The sequence below is a fragment of the Meles meles genome, chromosome 15 (genome assembly GCF_922984935.1).
Source record: "Meles meles chromosome 15, mMelMel3.1 paternal haplotype, whole genome shotgun sequence".
Classification (NCBI taxonomy): domain Eukaryota; kingdom Metazoa; phylum Chordata; class Mammalia; order Carnivora; family Mustelidae; genus Meles; species Meles meles.
The window spans coordinates 38,638,479-38,661,017 of NC_060080.1; the positions used below are offsets into that span (position 1 = coordinate 38,638,479).

Sequence of the window (22,539 nt, forward strand, 5' to 3'; positions counted from 1 at the left end):
CCAGTCCTGCTGTGGTTTTTTCAAAAGCTAAACTGCATCAACCCATGTATTTCAGAAGGAGATGAGGAAATAATACTAAGATGCTGAGAAATTCTCCATTTTCACACAGAATTGGACATGTTCATGAAATGTTTTCCAAGGGATTCAAGTTATGGCACACTTAGAGCCGTGATTTCCTTTAGTCACAAAATTAGACCTGAATGCCCAAAGGACGACTTTCAAGAAAAAGGTGACAATTGGTGAAAAAGGTGCTGAGTCACAGTTTCCCGTGTTCCTAAAGTCACAGGGTTGAAGAGTGAGGGAATCAGAGCACCTGTGTGGCTTAGTCTGTTGAGCGTCCAACTCTTGGTTTCAGCTCAGGTCATGATCTCAGGCATGTGAGGCAGAGCGGACGTCAGGTCCCCACTCAACAGGGTGTCTGTGTGAGAGTCTCCCCATCTCCCTTGACCCCTCCTCACCAGCTATAAATAGATAGATAAAACTTTAAAAAAGAGAGAATAGCCTTTGTGAGAATGAGTAAGCCTGGGAGAAATGGAGAAGAGAGAGAAGGGAGGTAGGAAAGGAGCTGGAGCAGAAATGAATGTGCAGGACACTGCCCAGGAAGCCTGGGAAACAGGCCCATGGAAGGAAAAGTGAGAGGGACACTACCTTCCACGTGCGAGATTCTGAATAGGAGAGCTCAAACCTTTCACCCTGGAAAGCTTCAGAGTGGGAGGGTGATGGAGGGGGAAGAAAAGAGAATAAGGAAATAAAAGAGAAATGTCCCAGAGCCCAAGAGGAGCAGGAAGGGAGAACTGATCCACAGGGTGTACAGTTCATGGCCCTTCGTCATAGGCTAAAGACAGACCTTCCTGGCTCACTCCTGTCGTGGGACCCTGGGAAACACTCAGCTTCCTGGGGCACAAAACCTCCCGACAGTATCCCTAAGACATCTTCACAGCATTTGTCTTCACTAATCTTCCAAAAAAAGGGATGCGGGAGGGATGCCTGGGTGGCTCAGTCAGTTAAGTGGCTGCCTTCAGATAAGGTCATGATCCCAGCATCCTGGGATGGAGTCCCACATTGGGCTCCCTGCTCAGAAGGGAGCCTACTTCTCCCTCCACCTCCTTCTTCCCCTGCTTGTGCTCTCCCTCTCTGTCTCTGGCAAATGAATAAATAAAATATTTTTTAAAAAAGGAACGGGGAATGCAGGAAAAGCCAGCTCCCTTCATTTTCTGCTGGGCCTTACAAGCCCTTCAAGGAGTAAGTCAGGAGAAGTGACATCTCAGGCAGATAGGGGAACGGACATGTTCAGGGCTGAGCAGGGAGGAAGCAGCTGGTGCAGCAAAGTCTCCCTTGACCCTCGGCCCCGGGGAGCAGGTTTGTGTTCAAGGCTGAAGCACTGTGGGCGGATAGTTATTATACTGCTGGCAGTAATAGTTTCCCACATCTTCAGCCTGGAGGTTGCTGATGGTGAAGGTAAAGTCTGTCCCAGACCCACTGCCGCTGAAACGGTCTGGGATCCCTGTGGCCCTGCTGGATGCATAATAGATGAGGAGCCTGGGAGACTGCCCAGGTTTCTGCTGGTACCAGGCTACATATTTGCTAACACTCTGACTGGCTCTGCAGTTCATGGTGACCCGTTGACCTGGAGACACAGCGAGGGAGCCTGGAGACTGAGTCATCGTGATGTCCCCATGAGTACCTGCAATCAGAAAAATGGTGATACAGACACACTGTATCCCAGTCACACTGAAATATGTCATTGCAAACTTGCTTCCTAATGTACCACATGGCAGTACATCATTGTGTCTATTTTGGAAATAACCAGTGTTTCTCTTAACAGAGAGTTAATATATCTTAAACAGTTATTTAAAATGTTATGTATCTTAAACAGTTGTTTAAAATGACACTACTCCAGAAGGATTATGGCACTTTTCAGCTTCTCACCTGAGACCCACAGCAACAAAGAGAGGAGGACCTGCCTCTGTGACGCCATCTTGCTGCCCCAGTCTGCCCGACACAGCTCAGCTCAGATAGCAAAGGCCCCTTTTATACAACCTGAGCCGCTGGTCTGGGCCTGGAGGGGCTTATGCAAAGCAGTCAGGGGGAACAGAAGTAAATCTCATAAGCAGTGGGTTGTGAAAGTACCCAGTGGAAATCTAAGGAGCCAAAAATAACTCCAAAATAGACTTGTATGACAGGAACACACAAAAGTCAACTTAGAAGCTCTGAAAACAACTTAGTTCTAAAATGACAAACTGCTACAAGATCGAATGAAGAGCTTCCATTTCAATTTAAAAATGTCTTTAAATGGGTTTGGTTTCCAGAAATGATGAGCGTGGCTTTTCATATCAATAACCCTGGTAAAATCCCAATATATGCTGGGAAACAAATAATGGGAGGCAGGGAAGGACAAAATAATTGGAAGTCACAAAAAGGAAGTGAAAAACTTTGGGCCCAACTTTTTATAATACCTCTGACTGGAAAATATCGAGGTCTGAAGACATTTTTCTCCTGCAGATGGGTAAGGATGCGGCAAACACCTCGGGTCCCGGGGCTGTACAAGGGGCATAGAGATGAGAGATGGAAGAGATGGAAGACAGATCCAGAATTTCCTCACTCAGGGAGACATGTGGGACCCTCATTGGACCTATGGGAAGTCTGAATCCTGAATTTTAGTTATCCTATCTTTTCAGTTCAATATTTCTATTTTGTGTTGAATTAACCAATGAATGAAATCTAGGTGCCTTCAAGAAAATTCAGTTCCCTCCAGGGGTTTGAGGAGTCAGGGCAGGGTTGCTTGGGCACCATATAAACTTCCTCCTACAACATATAAACTGTTCCTTGTCCTGCTGTTTCTTCTTAAGCAGAGGGAAGGGGGCAGGGGTGGGGTTCCCTTAAGACACCAAGCAGGCAGTCCCAGTGAGGAAGGCAGAGGCTGTGGAGGCTTTGGGCCCCCTGAAAGTCTAACCACAACACCCGCCATCTTTCCTCTGAGTGGGGCAGATGCCTGAGTCTTCCTCTGTCAGGTGGCGCCCTGGCTGTTCCGTGGGTTGCCGTGGCCGCTGCACCGCTTCGTCACATGAGCCATTTCCTAAATCCAGATAGAGCCTCTATCAAGTAGACCCTGCCTGAGGATCCACACCTCACCCTCACAGAGGGTTGATTCTCCCATCACTCCGCCCCTCAGTTTGCCCCTGATGATGGTTAATTTTATGTGTCAATGGAAGTAGGCTAGGGCGCCCAGTGGAGTGGTCAATGCCCGTTTAGATGTTGCTGCCAAGGTATATTTTAGTGTGATGAACATCTACACCAGTAGCCCTTATCCCAACAGAACCCCCACCCGTGCTGCACAGAAGATTCACCACAACCCTGTTTTGGCTTCAAAAAGGAAAGAAAACTATATTACTGTGACAGAAAAACTAATAGAAACAGAAGAGGAAAAGAATATGCACATACAGGAAGGGAATAGTAGGCAAGAAATGAGAAAAAGGCCACTTTACCTCATAACGGGTACTTAAAACACCCCACCTCACCAGCTGAGGAAGCCCGGTGGAGACAGACAGGCTGGAGTCCCGACTGAGAGGACTGGGCGGAGCGTCCTTACCTCAGGGGACACTTCCAATGGTCCATCCCCACAAGGGCCATATTTATAGGGCAAATAACAGGGTTTGAAATTAAACATTTGTTCACTTAGTGCAGTTTGGAACAATCTGCATGTCCACATTATAGTGTTTCTGTATTTTCAAGGAGCCCGAGCTATGTGTGTCTGCCTCTCCTCCCGGATCCCATTCTGGGGGGTCAGCCCTGCCTAGAGCAGGAGGGGATGGAAGACAAGGCTGTAGCTCTTGGCATCCAGAACAGAAGGGCTGTTGAACAGTTGGCTCCCAAGGTCATTCACACAGCGCCAGTCTCACAAATAACGTTCCTTAGCCCGCCTGTGTATATGCAGGTCCAGGTGGTCAGTGATGCAGGACAAAAAAACATTTATCTATACCGAACACCTCCATAATGTGTGTGTGCAGGAGGGTCTCATCCAATCAGTTGAGGGCTTTAAGAACCAAGTTTGAGGTTTCCCAAAGGAGAAGCAATTCCTCCTCAAGAGGCAACATAGAAATTGGGCCTGAGCTGCCAGCATACAGATTTCAGCCTCCAGGCTGCAATATCAACCCTAACCTGAATTTCCAGCCCGCCCGCCAATTTTGGATTTGCCAGTCCCCACACACCCAATTCTCAAAATTTCTCTCTCCATGCATATCTTACTAGTTCTGTTTCTCTGGAGGACACAGACTGATAACACTCTTCGTGCAACTCATGTCCCACCACTTAAGACTAAAAATTCCAAACATGACACTCATTTCTATCTCCCCCCATGTCCTCTCAATGGACCATTCTTATTATTTCTCTTCCTTTCTCAAAGCTCTCTACGGGTCACAAAGAACTGATTATCTTCACTTCCATCTCTTTCTCCTTCCCTGAACCTCAGCCTCCCTACAAGAGCACAGAGTCCTACAAAGATAGATAGGATGACCAAGCATCCCAGTTTTCACAGAACTTTCTCGAATTTAATACTGAAATCCCAGCCCCTGAGAAACCCTCGTTCTTAGGAAAACTGGAATAGTTAACCCCAGTGGACAAGGAATCATGCCAACTCATCGAATTGGCTCTTTTTAATATTGCTTGAAATCCTCTCCACCTATCGGCTCTCCACGGGGCTTTTAATCTCTGAAGTCAAAAATCTGGCAGATTTGGGTCCCCTATGACTCTCCCACCCAATGGACACACCATGTCTCCCTTCTGCATTGAGGGAGGGGGGATGCAGAAGAAGTTTACCTACTACATGATGTTCCAGAATATTAATTGGTCACCAATCAATTTTATACATGAAGCTGTGAGTATTCTTTGATAATCTTCTGAATAATTTATGAATCCTCAGAAGTAATGGGTCTGGCCTGGATTACAAAAGAAGGCATAGACTCAAACTATGACTAGAACTAGCACAGTGGCTCTTTTAGAACGAGCGAATGTATTTTAGTACAGATTTTAAATCAAAATTTCTATATGTGTAATACAAACGTTTTACTTCAAAGATCTTAGAGTTAGGAAACTCACTATTATCTTTATTGATTTGGTAAACACAAAAAGGGGGGAAAATCAGTCCCCAAGGAAAAATCCCTCTAAGGTCTCTGGGTGGATAGTGCACCAGATTCCCAGGCCACACACCAACCTTACCACCTGATGTCCTCTATCCACAGTCAACAGCTGTACAGGAAATAGTCATATGCATTCCACTTTTGTAATTTCTCTGCAGTTATTTATTTATTTATTTATTTATTTTTCTATGGAGTTATTTAGAATATTAGCCCATGCACAACTCCTATGCTATGTCACCAGGAGAGAAATTGTCTTCAGCAATGATACTAGGAACACATTGAGCCACACAGAGAACTGGAACTTTGTCTTGTAGATAGAAGCATGTAAGTTGGACCATTTCCTTCTTTTTTATTGGCTTCCAAGAAGCTCAGCGTCAGCTTTTAGGCACAATCATGCATCTTTCAATGGCATTTACCAACATATAGTTTACATACAGTAGAGCTAGACACCTTTTTTAGTGCAGCTATGTAACCACAACCATGTCAAGACAGAGAACAGACCAATCGCCCTTAAAAGTTCCTTTGAGTCCCTCTGTCATCAACCCGTCCTCTCCCCAGCCCCAGTCAACCACTGATCTGTTTTCTGGTCGTCTAGTTTACCACTTCCAGAATGTCACGGAAGCAGAACCATATGGGGCGCAGGCTTTCGAGTCTGGTTTCTTTCACTTAGTAGAAAGCACTGAGAGTCCCCCAGCTTGTCATGTGTCATCAGTAGGATATTCTCTTTACTGCTGCGTAAGATTCCGCTACGGCTGCACCACAGTTTGCCTACCCAGCTCTATCCAGCTACCAATTTAGAGACATTGAGTTGTTTCCTTGTTTACTCCTATGAATGAAGTTGCTGTAGATATTTGGGTCCAGGTTTCCGTGTGAACCTAGGATTGCATTTTGCTTAGAGAGCCAGTAACGGACTGCAGTCATAAGGTGGGTATAGACTTAAGCTTAAAGGAAACTGCCCAGAATTTTTGGTCCAGCTTTTGTTAGCGTGTTTTGTTTTCTTCCTGTGGACCATGAGAGTTCTTTGTACATTCTGCATACAATTTCTCTCTCCCATTTATGGTCAATGACTAGTTTCTCAGCGGGCAGCTTATCTTCTCATTTCTATACCTGTGTCTTTAGAAGAGCAGAACTGTACTTTTAACGAAATCCAATCTTTTTTTTTCTTGTCTTTTTGGATCATTAAACACCTGTTTTATCTTTATGGTTATCTCAATGTGATTTCTGCCCTTTTCGTTCTTATTTTTCTAACTTCATTACAAATTTTTAATTAAACCCAAATATTTTGGGGAGAAGGAGCGAGGTATAAATAGAGTAACTTGTGCATAGATTCTAGAGTCATCTTGACCTGCCGAGAAAGGAAACTAGCTTTTTTACATTGACGGTCTTATTTTAGATTTTATTACTTCATAAAAATGCTCATATTACAAGAACTTTTAAAATAACAAAATTAGAGCTCAAAAAAAAAGTAATTTGTCCATAATTACATAAGAAAGGATTCTAACCCAAGTTGGCCTAGTGACAGGGACTGTGTTATTCCTATACACCATATTCTACAGCATCTCCTTAAAACAATTTTAAATAACGTTAGTCAATTTAAGTTAAAATACAATGGTATTGGTTAAAGAACACAGCTTATTGTTAGAGTCAAAAAATCTCTTAATCTTGCTGTAGATAGAACTACACCAACTATAATGACAGTCTTTATGATATACTTTTTTAAAATCAAGGTCCAAAAGGGGCACCTGGGTCACACAGTTGGTAGAGCATCTGACTCTTGGTTTTGACTCAGGTCATGATCTCAGGTCTTGAGATAGAGCCCAGCGTCTGGCTCTGTGCTGAGCACAGAGCCTGCTTGAGATTCTCTCCCTCTCCCTCTGCCCCTTCTGCTTGTGCTCTCTCTCTCTCCCTCTCTCTCTCTCTAAAGTAAAGAAATAGAACTTAAAAAAATCAAACCCAAAAGTGCATTGGCAAAAGTGCATATATAAAAATGTTTATATGTTTTGTATATATAATACATATAATACAATTATGCTAAGTAAAAAATATGTATGTTAAAAATACAGATAGGTAGATGAGATAGAGAAATAGATGTGGAAGTAGAGAAAAGGAAAGAGAGACAGAGACAGAGAGACCAAATGTTTATATAGGGGTAATATGTTTAGAGGGGGTTTTATTTTATTGTTCTATCTAAATTATCTGTAAGACTTCTACTTATAAATCATGTATTTTAAAAATCATTTATGATTGTTCTATACCTGACTTTTTTGATCTTCGAATATTTCCGTGACTTTTTGTCTAAAAGCAATAAAATCTGGCCTGGCGTTTTTTTTTGGGGGGGGGGGAGCCTGGCTTTTAATACTAGAAATAACTACCTAGAAACCTCAGTGATCCCTGAAAGACCCATTAGATGAATGTAGGCTTGTTGGCTTACACAACACTGCCATCTACTGGCAGAACTTCACCACTGCACCCTGGCTTTGGTGAGTCAGAAGGCAACGTGACGCAGTTCCTTTCTATTTAGTTTCATTTCTAATGCGTATTGAAATGGCCAACCATATAAAAAGATAGATCACATACACCCCCGCATGCCCACACACCCGTGCACGCGGGTGCATACACACACACACAGACACACACACACACACACACACACACACACACTGGGGTATTTCAAAGTCAAGAATTTTAGTACATTGCTAACTGATAAAGACTTTTTAAAATAACTACTGTGCTACTATGGTACAAAACTAAAAGTAAGTCTAATATTACCTGACTGCCAGTTTTTATTCAAACTTCCTTGGTTGTCTCTAAACACTGCCATTACAGTAATTCTGCTTAAATCAAGGTCCAGATCCAGATAAATGTATGGTTAATTAAGTTTTGCCAAAACCTGAAACAAACAAACAAACAAACCCTCTGTATTTTAAAAAACGTATCCAGGAAATAGTAAAAGAGGGCAAACCACCATTATTTAGAAATATAAAGCATGTCATGAGACAAGGATAATCTTGAAACCAAAATCAAAAACTCAACATAAAGAAAGGTAGAGATGAAACTCACTTATAATCCTCAATGCAAGGAAAATATTAGAAAGTTAATTAAAAGTAGAGCTACCCTATGACCCGACAATTGCCCTGCTGGGTATTTACCCCAAAGATACAGATGTAGTGAAAAGAAAGGCCATCTGTACCCCAACGTACATATGGGGTATATACATAACAGCAATGTCCACAGTAGCCAAACTGCTTTTTTTTTTTCACTTGCAACACTAACTGTATTGCTAGGGGGTTAGGGAAACAGTGGAATGAGAAATACAAAACCAGGTAGAGAGGCCGGGCGTTGCAGGGGCCAGGACCCCCCTAGAACTCCTCACTTTCATCTTCTTCCTCCGTAGACTCTGTTCCCACTTCTTCATAATCCTTCTCCAGGGCGTCCAGGTCCTCCCGGGCCTCTGAGAACTCTCCTTCCTCCATGCCCTCGCCCACATACCAGTGCACAAAGGCCCGTTTGGTGTACATCAGATCAAACTTGTGGTCGAGGCGGGCCCAGGTCTCGGCGATGGCTGTGGTGTTGCTCAGCATGCACACGGCCCACTGCACCTTGGCCAGGTCGCCCCGGGGCACCACTGTGGGGGGCTGGTAGTTAATGCCAACCTTGAAACCTGTGGGACACCAGTCCACAAACTGGATGATGCGCTTGGTCTTGATAGAGGCGATGGCGCGTTCACGTCCTTGGGCACCACTTCCCCGCAGTACAGCATGCAGCAGGCCATGTATTTGCCATGGTGAGGGTTGCACTTGACCATCTGGTTGGAGGGCTCGAAGCAGGCATTGGTGATCTCTGCCACTGATAGCTGCTCATGGTAGGCCTTCTCGGCAGAGACGATAGGGGCGTAGGTCACCAGGGGGAAGTGGATGCGGGGGTAGGGCACCAGATTGATCTGGAACTCTGTGAGGTCCACGTTGAGGGCCCCATCGAAGCGCAGGGAGGCCATGATGGAGGACACGATCTGGCCGATGAGCCGGTTGAGGTTGGTGTATGTGGGGCGCTCGATGTCCAGGTTGCGCCGGCGTATGTCATAGATGGCCTCGTTGTCCACCATGAAGGCACAGTCCGAGTTCTCCAGGGTGGTGTGGGTGGTCAGGATGGAGTTGTAGGGCTCCACCACGGCTGTGGACACCTGGGGCGTGGGGTAGATGAGCCAAGATGCCCTTCAACAGACAAATGGATAAAGAAGATGTGGTCCATATATACAATGGAGTATTTTGCCTCCATCAGAAAGGATGAATACCCAACTTTTGTATCAAAATGGATAGGACTGGAGGAGATTACGGTGAGTGAGATAAGTCAAGCAGAGAGAGTCAATTATCATTATGGTTTCACTTACTTGTGGAGCATAAGGAATAACACGGAAGACATTAGGAGAAGGAAGGAAAAATGAAGGGGGCAAAATCGGAGGGAGAGAAGAACCATGAGAGACTGTGGACTCCAAGAAACAAACTGAGGGTTTTAGAGGGGAGGGGGTGGGGGATGGGTGAGCCTCATGGTGGGTATTAAGGAGGGCACCTATTGCACGGAACACTGGGGGTGGTGCATAAACAATGAATCTTGGAACACTGCATCAAAAACTAATTTTTATGGTGACTGTATTTTATGGTGACTAACATAACACAATTTTTGAAAAGAAGAAAAGAAAATTCAATCTCTAAAAAAAAAAAAAGGTAGAAAGTTGTACCAGCTGAAATTTCATCTGACCACCCATGGTTGGAATCTAACCAGAGAAGCCTGATGAAATGAGGGAGTGTTTTTTTTCCACACAGTACCCAGAGCAGGGGTTCAGGGATGGAACTTCTGCCCCAGGACTCAGGTTCCTCTCCATCCCCTTCCTCACCCCACAAATTCTTATGTTGAAAACAAAATGCCCAAGGTGACTGTATTTGGAGGTGAGGACTTTGGGTGTGATTACGTCATAAGGGCAGAGCCTCCAAGAATGGGATTAGTGCCCTTATAAGAGAAGAATCAGAGCGCTCCCATCCCTTTTCCACCACATGAGGGCACAGCGAAACCACAGCCATGGAAGAAGTAGGACCTCATCAGACACTGAATCTGCCGGGACCTTGATCTTAGACTTCCAAGCCTCCAGAACTGTGAGAACTACATTTCTGTTATTTATAAACTGTCTGCCTTGGGGCACCTGGCTGGCTCAGCCGATTAGTTGTCTGCCTTCAGCTCAGGTCATGATCCTAGGCTGGGGATCCAGTCCCGGGTCAGGATCCCTGCTCAGTGGGGAGCCTGCTGCTCTCTCTCCCTCTGCATGCTGCTCCCCCTGCTTGTGCTCGCACTCTCTCTCTCTCTCTGACAAATAAATAAATTTTTTGAAAAAAATAAAAATAAAATAAACCGCCCGCCCCATCTATGGTATTGTGTTAGAGCAGCCCAAGGAAGAATGGACTAACACAAAGGGGGAGGAGTGCCTTGTTGAGGCTCTAGCCTCCGCCCCCCACCCGCCCCATGTGCTTTCTGCTCACATTGGGGCATGGACATCCTTGCCGCCTCACCCCGCAGGAGGGAGGAAAGTCTTGCCTCCCCTCCAAGACCTCTCAAACACCAACCCCACAGGCAGCCGGGCACCCCCTTTCGGCCTGGTGAGAGCAGCCAGCTAGGCTCCGCACTGGCCTTTACTGGCACAGGCAAAGGGGGCACTACAGTCCTTTCTGTGACATTTGGCTGACTCTGCAGTCATTGCCTAAATGTCTTGTGTTTCTAGGTTGCCCCTCTCCTCACTCTTCTGTTGAGAGAGAGTTGGCAGCTGTCTATCTCCATTTGTGTTTCTGGTTTGCAAACTGCTCCAGCGCCTAGTCTGTGGTTTACAAGACAAAAAGAAAAGCCAGGCAGTTTTCTGTCATTCTTCAGGTCCCACGGTCCCCTCATGGTCTCGCCACCAGGATGAGCGTCCCAGGGCTTTCATAACAAGCGCCATATACCGGCTGACTCAAACACCAGAAAGGTATCCTCTCATAGTTCTGGATTTTATTGATTCGTCTTGATGCGACTATAAATGAGACCATTCTCTCAATTTCTCTTTCTGATAGATCATTATGAGTGTATAGAAACACAACTGGAAAAAAAAAAAAAAAGAAACACAACTGATTTTTATATTGACTTTGTTTCCAGCAACTTTACCGAATTCGTTTATTAGTTCTAAGAGTATTTTGGTGGAGTCTTCCACCAAAGAAAACAAGTGGGCTTTCTTGTCTAAGACCATGTCATCTGCAAATAGAAACAATTTTACTCTCTCTTTTCCAAGCAAGAAACTGGAATAAATCCCATGTGACCATGGTGCATGATGCTTTTCATATATTGTGAAATTCTGTTTACTAATAGGTTGTTGAGGATTTTCCTATCTGTGTTCATCAGGGATACTGGCGTCTAATTTCCTTTTCTTGCAGTGTTTGTCTGGTTTTGGTATTATGGCATTGCTGGCCTCATAAAATGAGTTTGAAAATAGTCCCTCCTATTTTTTGAAAGAGTCGGGAAAGGCTGGGTATCAATTCTTCTTTAATCGTGTGGTCGAACTCACCAGTGAATCCATCTGATTCTGGACATTTCTTTGTCAGTTCCATATGGTTTCCGACTTAAGGAGTAAATGCACGCTTCTTCCCGGTCCTATTGCCGTTTCCGTACAGATTATCCTTTGTGTTGGTCTCCAGAGGAAAGTGCTGGATTGAAAGTGTTGATCTCCAGCACTTTCCTCCCTCTGCTTGAGCAGGGATAACCTCACTGGAGCACGTGGCTCATACAGCCACATACAGCACCTGCACAACAGCTGGACAACCCATTTACTCCGATCCTCTGTCCCGAAGCCAACACTATGAGGACTCAAGTCCAAGTTGTGTGGGAAAACTTACAATGCTCAGCAGTAATCTCTCAGGCTAGAATAGAAAAGCTCCATCTAAGAATAGTGTGGAGATTCCTGAAGAAATTAAAAATAGAGCTTCCCTATGACCCTGCAATTACACTGCTGGGTATTTACCCCAAAGATACAGATGTAGTGAAAAGAAGGGCCACCTGTACCCCAATGTTTATTGCAGCAATGGCTACGGTCGCCAAACTGTGGAAAGAACCAAGATGCCCTTCAACGGATGAATAGATAAGGAAGATGTGGTCCATATACACAATGGAGTATTATGCCTCCATCAGAAAGGACGAATACCCAACTTTTGTAGCAACATGGACGGGACTGGAAGAAATTATGCTGAGCGAAATAAGTCAAGCAGAGAGAGTCAAGTATCATATGGTCTCACTTATTTGTGGAGCATAACAAATAACATGGAGGACATGGGGAGATGGAGAGGAGAGGGAGTTGAGGGAAACTGGAAGGGGAGATGAACCATGAGAGACTATGGACTCTGAAAAACAACTAGAGGGTTATGAAGGGGCGGCGGGGGGGTGGGGGGGTTGGGAGGTTGAGGGACCAGGTGGTGGGTAATGGGGAGGGCACGTACTGCATGGAGCACTGGGTGTGATGCCAAAACAATGAACACTGTTATGCTGTAAATAAACAAATAAAAATAAATAAATTAAAAAAAAAAAAAAAGAAAAGCTCCATCTAGAAGGAAGGACTTTCTGTATTTATCATCTTTCTGTGTGATTATTCCATGTAAGTGCCAATACTACAACTTGTCTCCCACCTTAGTCACTGTCCTACTGGCTCTGGGATATATAAATGGGCTGTGGCACCTTTTGGAATGAAGTTCATATGACACTGAGCAGGAGAGACTCCAAGTCCATCTGGAAATATTTCACCAGGTATCTGATTCTCCACCTTCTTCAGGGATTGACACATATCTTCATAACTTTTGTCATGTCTCATGAGCTCATCTTATGTTACTGTCATCAGCATAACACTGAACGGCTGATACCAGCCTGGAGTTTTTTTAAAAAAAGGAAGAGAGGGAGGGAGGGAGGAAAAGAGAGAAAAAGGGAGGAAGTAAGGACAGAAGAAAGGAAGGAAAAAAACATTTGTTGATTAATCCATTAAAAATTCTCATTTTTTCCTAATTAAACTCTTCAATGTGATATATTCTCAAATACACACATTTATCAAATTCAATTCAAAGAGCAATCATTGAATACTCAGTATCAAGGCACAATGGAGATACCAAACCATCTGGCTGAGGTCACTTGCCTGAAGAGGTCACTTGCCTGAAGTTGTTCATTCTCTAGCAGACAGATTAGAATCTGATCATGAAATCCCATGAAACAAAGCAGGATGTGGGAAGTATGGTAAACACCACATTAGCAAAGTAATTGCGTGACCCACTCGGAAAGTTTGTGTTCACTCGATTTTCACCCTCTCCTTAAATGGCCATCAACTCCTTGGCCGCAATGGAGAACTTTATTATGTATAAAGCTCCTCATCCCCCAAGCTTCCACATCAGTCTGGATCCAGCCCAATTCAGTGACAGTGACTCTGAGATTGAATTTTCTTTCGTAATCTGTAGTCTTGCAACTCACAATGGAAACCTTAGGCTGAAGATGGTCTTTGTCAGCCTGGGTCTCTAAGGGACAGCGTGAAAGTGAACCCTACCTTCTGCTGTCAGAACTTTATGCAAGAGAAAAATAAATTTCTAATACATTAAATTGCTCAAGCTTGTGACCATATCCATTAGAGTAGCTGTTATTGCCCTTAATTAATACACTTACCATCCTAATGATTATTCTCATACCAACTGGAAGCATTCTTCAGAATGGCTGAATCAGCTCCATTTAGCAAAAATCACTGAACTGGTTCTTGGAAGGCAAAGGTTTAGACCTTGGCTGTATGTCTGCAACTTTGGTATCGTTAAGGGCACCTTGGTTTCCTTAGTTATAAAAGTCAAATAGTTAAGAGCTCTTTCCAGCTTTAAAAATGATGTTTGATATCCTAACTGACCCCTAGAGCAGCTGTCATGCTGAAAAAAGAAACCTAACACCCGTGTTGCACAAGGTCATTTTTCATTCTTTCACTGGATTTCAGAAAATAGATTAAAAAATCTCCTCCAACTTGGACCAGATGGCAACTGTGCAGAGTATTTTCCTGGTCTGCAAATATTTCGTCAAGCGCCTCAGGAAATGTGATGAAGGTGCTTTAATTGGGAGGCAAGATGTCTGGTTCTTCTCCCATCCCAGTCCTTCCCTACCTATGTAAGCCCTGAGTGAGTCTGTTCCTCTCTTAGAGACCCACTTTTCTCCTGTTTGTTATGAATGGAGCTAGATGTAGTTTGTCTCTTCCAGTTCCAACAGTCCATGACCTACAAAACCCCTCCAAGGAAGCGCCAAGTCTATTTTCTATTCATTCTTTTTTTAATTTTTATTTATTTTTTTAACTTCTGTTCAGTGCTCCAGAATTCACCACACCCAGTGCTCCATGCAATACGTGCCCTCCATAATACCCACCACCAGGCTGGCCCAACCTCCCACCCCCTGCCCCTTCAAAACCCTTAGTTTGTTTTTCAGAGTCCACAGTCTCTCATGGCTCATCTCCCCCTCCAATTTCCCCCAACTCCCTTCTCCTCTTCATCTCCCCATGTCCTCCATGTTATTTCTTATGCTCCACAAATAAGCGAAACCATATGATAATTGACTCTCTCTGCTTGACTTATTTCACTCAGCATAATCTCTTCCAGTCCCGCCCATGTTGATACAAAAGTTGGGTATTCATCCTTTCTGATGGAGGCATAATACTCCATTCTAACAGGGTTTCGGGGTCAGCTGTCATGAAAACAATCCCAGTTTGAGGCACCACCATCAGTTTCCAAGGTTTCAGAAACTACCAAGAGTTAGAGGGCGCCAAAGCAAAGAGAAAACTCCCCTGACTCCTGAACAATCTTGTTCATTTCATTCATTTATTCCATAGGTATGTAAATGTGTCTGGATGCCAGACATATTTGTCAGTCACTGAAAGCACAATGGTGAGTAAGAACTCATCTATAATAAAAATACTGTAATTCACCAGCTTTGGGTTCAAAATACATAGAAGGAACAAAGAACAATGGACATTCCCTTTCCTAACTGCATCCCCACCTTTTCTAAGAGCACACGGACCTCTCCTCTTGAGGAATTTCTCCTTTCTGACTGGATACAGTCAGGTGAGAATGTCATGATGCCTCCCCTTTCCTAGCCCAGGTGTGAGCCCCCGACCCAAGCTAGGCTCAACAAACTTCCCTGTTTGCTGAATCTTGAGGAAATGGACACAGACTGAAAGCATTTCATTCCCTTTAATAACGGCAAACTGACCAGACTGTTCCTACTAGATGAACACTTACAAGTGAGTGTGAGCATAATTAGAGGTTTGGAGGCACAGCCCTTCCAGTGACATCCATGATGTCAGGAATGATCTCACCCACCCCACCTCTCCAACTACCACCACCACCAGAGCCTCTCTCAAAACCCCTACTGGTCCCTGAGTCCCCAGGGACAGGACCTCCTTGAGTCCCAAGACCCACCCATCTCCTCTGCTTAGGCAAACTGGCAGTCACCATACCCACCTCCTTGATCCCATGACTCCCAGAAGATATTCACAAAAACAAATCAATCTGATGCAAATACATTTCCACAGTCTGGGATCTTTGGTCATATCATTAATCATTTTTTAAGTATCACTTACCACATTTAATTTTGTCCCTGAAAATGCTCTTTCCTCTAATTCAGTGTTTCTTTCTTTTTTTAAAAAGATTTTATTTATTTATTTAACACAGAGAGAGAGATCACAAGTAGGCAGAGAGGCAGGCAGAGGGAGAGGGGGAAGCAGTCTCCCCGCTGAGCAGAAAGCCCAACACGGAGCTCAATCCCAGAACCCTGAGATCATGACCTGAGCCAAAGGCAGAGGCTTAACCCACTGAGCCAGCCAGGTGCCCCTAATTCAGTGTTTCTGGTATCACATATTGATCCTCCTTCTGTCAGCACTTGTCCAACACGTCTTCCTCTTTTGCATTTGTTGCTCCAATAATTTTATGTATTTGTTTGAGCTCTATCTCAGGTAAACAGCATATGGCTGGATTTGCGTGTTTTAGTCACTCTTCTTTGCCTTTCTATTGTGAAATTTTTCCATTTATATTTTCAAGGTATAAGTTTTTTTTTAATTAAGATAGTTTTCATGCATATATATTATGAACACGAGTCAAAGATTCACTTAACTTATTAATGACAAAACCAGATGATAAAGCTGGCTCAAAGGAAGACATATCCTGTCTACACACACACACACACACACAGATACACACGTCGCTTTCAATGACAGAATAAGATCACTAAATAAGATGCAAAACTGGTTAATGTCTTACACAGCAGTAAGACTGTAAGCATTAGAGCGCTCAGAAAAATAATTTATCATTTTCGTGCCATCCATTTTCTCTGATCCAACCTTTTGAGATCTAGTTTTTAATCAGTTGTAATTGATCAGTTGTATTTAGAAAAGTAAAAAACTTTATTTCCCTAGCAAGTCAAATAACCCTGAAAGGATACACAGTGTTAAAGAACAATTACTCAAGACTCAAGTTGAAGAAAAGTAAGGCAGACCTAGTAGGATCATAGGATAAAGTGGGAGGACCCACGCAATGAGGTTCTGCAGTGGAAAGGAGAGATTTGACCTCCCTCCAACACAAGGAGAAGTAGGAATTCATAGCCAGGGAGCAATGTGGGGGTCAGTAGATAGAAAATGACTAAGAGAAAACACTCCTTTTAAGGGAGAATCTGGTTAAACTGAGTTAATAGGATTCTTGCTGAAAGCAAGCCAGGGTGATCAGACATCACCTGGGGACAGGGAAGGCTGAGGAATCCCGTCAGATGTTGACTTCGATCAGATATCAACAAGGGGGATTCTAGTTAAACTGACTTAGCAGGATTCTTGCTAAAATTGGACCATGCAAAGAGGAACACAAAATTCTGAGCCCACTTGAGAAGAGAGCTCAGAGGAGCGGTAGCAGAGTCTGGTCAAGGAGAGAATCTTTGTCAATAGTCATCTTTTCGCCTCATTTACAAATTCTGCATAACTAGCATTTATTATAGTCTGTGACTGTTCTATTTGGACTTAGTCTTTCCATCTTATTTTTTTTATTTTTTTAAGATTTTATTTATTTATTTGACAGACAGAGATCACAAGTAGGCAGAGAGGCAGGCAGAGAGAGAGGAGGAAGCAGGCTCCCTGCCGAGCAGAGAGCCCGATGTGGGGCTCGATCCCAGGACCCTGAAATCATGTCCTGAGCCAAAGGCAGAGGCTTTAACCCACTGAGCCACCCAGGTGCCCCACCATCTTATTTTATATTTCTATTTACCGAATACTTTCCTCTTGATTTTTTTATTTGCTTTTCCTGATGTCCATTTCTCTTTTTCCTCTAGTGACCTGGAAGATTTTTTTTATCCCATTGCTTTGGAGTGCCTGTAACTTTACCCTCTTTTATTTCCATCACTATCCCCACGGCCTGAAAGGTGAGTGCAAGTTCAGTGGAGGCAGCCCAGGTGTTAGTCCCCCTTGGGCGGCATACCCATCCCACCCCCAGACCCAGGCCCTGATAACTCAGAAGTATGCATTTTCCCGGGCTTTGTGAGGAAGACTAGTACTGGCTGTGTCAAGGACCCCTCCTATTTTTGCAATGGAATGGAAGATACTAGATTTCAGTTTCTGCATCAATTCAATCTCAAAATTTAAATCTTAAAAAAAATTTTAAATCTTTGTGATTTTCCACAAATGTCTTTTTTTTTCTAATAGCCCCCTTCATGATTCTGCAACCACAAAATAAATTTATTCTCATTTTTATATTTCTTCTATCATTAAAAGGGGGATTTTGAATGAGTGGTGGACAGATGCATTATATTTAGCTTAAAGTCCAATTATTGGGGCACCTGGGTGGCTCAGTTGGTTAAACAACTGCTCAGGTCATGATCCTGGAGTCCCAGGACCAAGTCCTGCATCAGTCAATGCTGAGCAGGGAGCCTATAAATAAATAAATATAAATATAAAATAAAAGTCCAGTTATTCCCTGTTTCAATCAGTTGGGTTTCCATGTTGATATTTGTGTGTGTTTGTTTTGCTGTAGGCCTGCCCTCTTCCCATCCTTCTGTCTTGTTTGGAACTCTAGGTATCAGCCAGGATAATCAGGACACTGGGGTCAGGAGGGAGAGGGAGGACAATGGAGAAGGGAGTATCTGTGCTTCCTCTTTTACCAGTACCAGACTAAAATCCCTTAAATGTATATGCTGATTAGGATGGGAGGGAGAGTCAAGAGCCAACCTAGTTTAATCCCATTTGGTTTTTTTTTAATTTTTTGTTTAAATTCAATTTAATTAACATACATTGTATTATTATTTTCAGGGGTAGAACTGAGTGATTCATCAGGTGCATACCACACCACATCCTGAGCCACGAGGGAGAAGAGCAGACTGTCCATGAGGAACCTGAAGATTCGACAACAGAGAAGAAAAAAGAAAGTATGAAGCACCAAGCCTGAATTCATCAATTTCACAGTTTCACCAGAGCTAGCCCATTCACAGTAGTTTTCCAGGATGCATTTTTCAGTGGCAGGATGAGAGAGGACACAGGGGTAGGGTCAAGGGGACAAACAAAGGGGGACAGGGAACTCCAGAGCAGAGTTCAAGGGACTCATCACTTGTGTATAGTCAACCAGAAACCACAACACTCAATATGTAAATCTGGGTGGCTGAGCCTCTCCAAGGGTAATATACCCCAGCACTGTCATTGATGTTTTCTCTTTCACTCTAGAAGTCAGAGAATATCTGTAGCCTGAATGTCTTCTTGAAAACACGAGCATCTACATTTTCCAGAGCAGGTCCAAAATCTTGGGTCATGTTTATGGCACAAACACGTGCACATGTTTGGGCAAAGGACTTTGCTTCTCTCAGCTCCTCTTTCTTCAGAGATGAGTGGAAACAGACACAGCTCCAAAGCTGCAAGGAAGCAGCAAGTTCTCAAGTGACCTCCTCTGTCTCCCTCCCTCTCGGCTATGGGGACAGCTTTACCCCTTAGGAATTCAGGACAGATGTCTGTCTGTGGCACCCTAGCTGGAAGACTGGCAATCGCTCAAGTTCTAAGCACCACTGAATGTGGACTCCAGAATTTTGTCTTCATCTTGTGGGATATCAGCATAAATCAAGTACAAAGGACAGCCATTACAAACCTACGGAGGAGTCAAGCTGAAGTAAAAAGAATCACCTGCCTTGGACTCTACTGTGACTGATGAGCTAGAAAAAAATATTGAACCACAGACTTCAAGATGGATTGTCAGACACAAATATTCCAGAGCCAGGTAAGGAAGCCACCATCCCTTAATTAAGTCTTGCAAAGAGCAAAATTATGCCATGTGTCCCTGACAAGCTAGTTGACTTACTATATGTTGCTGCTTCGAGTAAGGTAGACCACTCCAAATAGGCTGGTTAATTATGCCAAATGAAAAGCAAAACTGGTGCTTCTTGAAATGTCAGATGTGAAGAACACTGGTAAGATAGTTTACCAACAGGTAGGCATTTGGTGTCTCTCTCATTCTCACTCTCTCTCCCCTTCTCTCTCTCTCTTCCACAAGCAGTTTAGAATTTATTCTAAGAATCTAACTTTCTTGGGAGCCAAATGGGGAACAGCTTCATTGATGAGTTTGTTGGAATACTGCCCTCAAATTTCTATTTCTATCACTCTTATATACAAACCCAAGAACCTCTCAGATTAGTTTATTGGCACTTTGCCTTTCCTCAGTAAAATCAGTATTGTCAAGGTCCATCACGGACATTTTGTAAAATTGTAGATCCTGACAGAAACTCACAGATGCTTCAAAGACAACCTTTGCGTTCGAATAATGAACCATACACATATTAAGGATCTCAACCATTTCTCAGTGATCCCTGTTATGTTCCAACATCACAACAGCCATTCTTATCAATCACTACTGTATGTGATCAATAAAATAGTTTTGCCACAATGGCTCTTATAAACACTTTCTTTTAGTAGCAAATACTCTCAGTATAATCATTCAGTTGTACTCTTCACACTGAATGCCAGTTTCACATTTGATACCAATTTCACATTATTCATTGAGGAACATAATCCCTTGTCATCTTTATCATTCCCATTTTCCAGCCCCTATGTCACCCATATGTCTCCTATGTTTGTAAGAATATCTCCTACACAGAACCAGGAAAACAACCTTTTTTTGCATTCTCAATCTAAAGATTATAGGGAAAAGTTTAATTGACAATTAGCAATCAGGTTCTGCAGTGGAATATCATTTAATGTGTGTATATCATTTAAAATCATATTTATACATTATACATGAATACTGAGAATTCTAGTAGGCAAAATCTGTTTATTTTTTATCAAAATTGATACAGTCTTTCTGCATCAAAAAACCTGAAAAACAACAAAATTAAATTAAAAGCATCTGCATCCTGAAAAACCACAAAATTAATGTATTCACCTAATTACTAAAAACAAGATAATCTATAATATTCAAAAGGGGAGAAAGTGTCACTGCTCTCCTCTTTCCGAACAACACACTTCTGTAAGCCCAGCAGATAACTACTGAGTATGGCTCATTGTATTTCCTTCAGGAATTACCCTGTATTTCTATCCATATATATATATATAACCATTAAAACAGAATCAGAATATCATACAAAATAAACCATTACATGGCCCATATTTTCATGAACACCTTCCTTGTGGCCATATAGAAACCTACTTCATCCTCTTTGGTCCTTAATGTCCCATCACAAAGCTCTAACATAATTAGTTTAATTAAATTCTCATTGATGAAGATTTCAGTTATTTTCCATTTCTTCAACTTTTAACCAACATTTCAATGAGCAATCTTGAATACACATTTGAGCACACTCATCTACTCATTTCCAACCTAGGACAGGCTATGGAGTTTCTTTTTCCTTCCCCCACCCTAAGGTTTTCTGCCATCCATGTTGCTTACATTGGGTGTTTCTACTCCCAGGGTCAATGAAGTGCATGAGCTCTGATATCAAAGCCCAGCTCTACCACTAACTGCTATAGTGAAGTTACTTAAAGTCTCTGCACTCAACTTTCCTCATCTACAGAATAGGGAAAATATCAGTTTTGAATTCCTAGATTTGGGGGGATAATTAAACGTGATGATTCATGTACAATGTCGGACACTTTCCAAACACTCCATAAATGTCAAGTACAATGACTGGTATTGCTTATATCTCTGCAGAGAGTATCACTCTATCTTTCTTAGGATCTATGTTGACTATGTCCTCAGTCAACTATTTTGCACACTAAATGTCCACTTGCCAGTTCCTCTCCTCTCTACCTCCAAGAATCCTCTCTTTCCTCATCATCTGGGGAGATCCACTGCTAATTTTGCTATTAAAGACAACAGCAAAGCTCTCAGTGACAGAATCAAGGAAACCTACCTAGAATTTCTCTTGTAAAACTCACTGTTGCAATGGTCAGTATTAGTCCTTGATCTATTATAATTTATTAGCTCTGGTCCATTATTGATTTTCAACTAATCATTGTTAGGTGTTTTTTTCCTCCTTCAGTCTGCAAATGTTTGTTGAACATTGGCCAAGTAAAGATATGGACTGGGTCTTCCTAATACAAGAAAATGAAATATCAATTTACAAATCCAGTAAGGTAGAAAGAATCTGAGAGCAGACAAGAACAATTAGGTCTTCTAGATCTGCCTCTGTGCTCTGCTAGGAGATAATCCAAGAGAAGGTCTCTTGAGTTGAATTTTGAAGGAATTCATTGTTCACAAGCTAATGCAGATGAGCAAAGGTGTTTCCAAGCAGAGAGAGAGTTTTATAAGAGCTGGAAGCCACAGAAGAACTGTGAGGAATTGAAGATGTTAAGAGAAATGTATGCGGAGGTGGGGATGAAAGGTTAAGAGGGAAACAAGACTACAACAAGTGGAGCTGCACTTGAAACAAAATGAGATCTTCAGTGTCCTTGATGGGGTTACTATGGAAACACCATGGCATTGCATGATTCCCTGGAGGCCCCAAAGACAGTAGGCACTTGGTTCAGCTCATTGAACATGGTGGACAACAGATGACCAACTAAGTAAAGTTCACTTTCTACTCTATTGATCTTTGTTTTAGGGGCACTCGGGTGGCTCAGTCAGTTGGGTGTCTGGTTCTTGATTTCAGCTCAGGGCTTGGCCTCGGGGTCTTGAGGTCACGGGATCAAGCCCCACACCTGGCTCCACACACCGAGCTCAGCAAGAAGTCTTCCATCTCCCGGCACCTCTGCCCTTCTCCCCTCTCCCCACACCCAGCTCGCACTCTTACCCTAAAATTAAAAAAATCTCTATTAATCTTTGTTTTAGTCTCATGGGTCATCTATAGCTTAATACCAAAATACCTTTAAATCATGGGCCTTGATCTA

The 22,539-nt window shown here is 43.0% G+C and overlaps 1 pseudogene and 2 gene segments (V, D, J or C); 1 reads left to right on the forward strand and 2 right to left on the reverse strand.

The window, feature by feature from the left end:
* LOC123925796 overlaps window positions 1–22,539 on the forward strand; it is a 289,134-nt gene that overhangs the window by 261,345 nt on the left and 5,250 nt on the right.
* On the reverse strand, window positions 1,353–2,049 carry LOC123925805. The segment is given in 2 exon segments: window positions 1,353–1,684; window positions 1,930–2,049. Coding segments are annotated over 2 exon segments (366 nt in total).
* On the reverse strand, window positions 8,495–10,878 carry LOC123926134 (annotated as a pseudogene).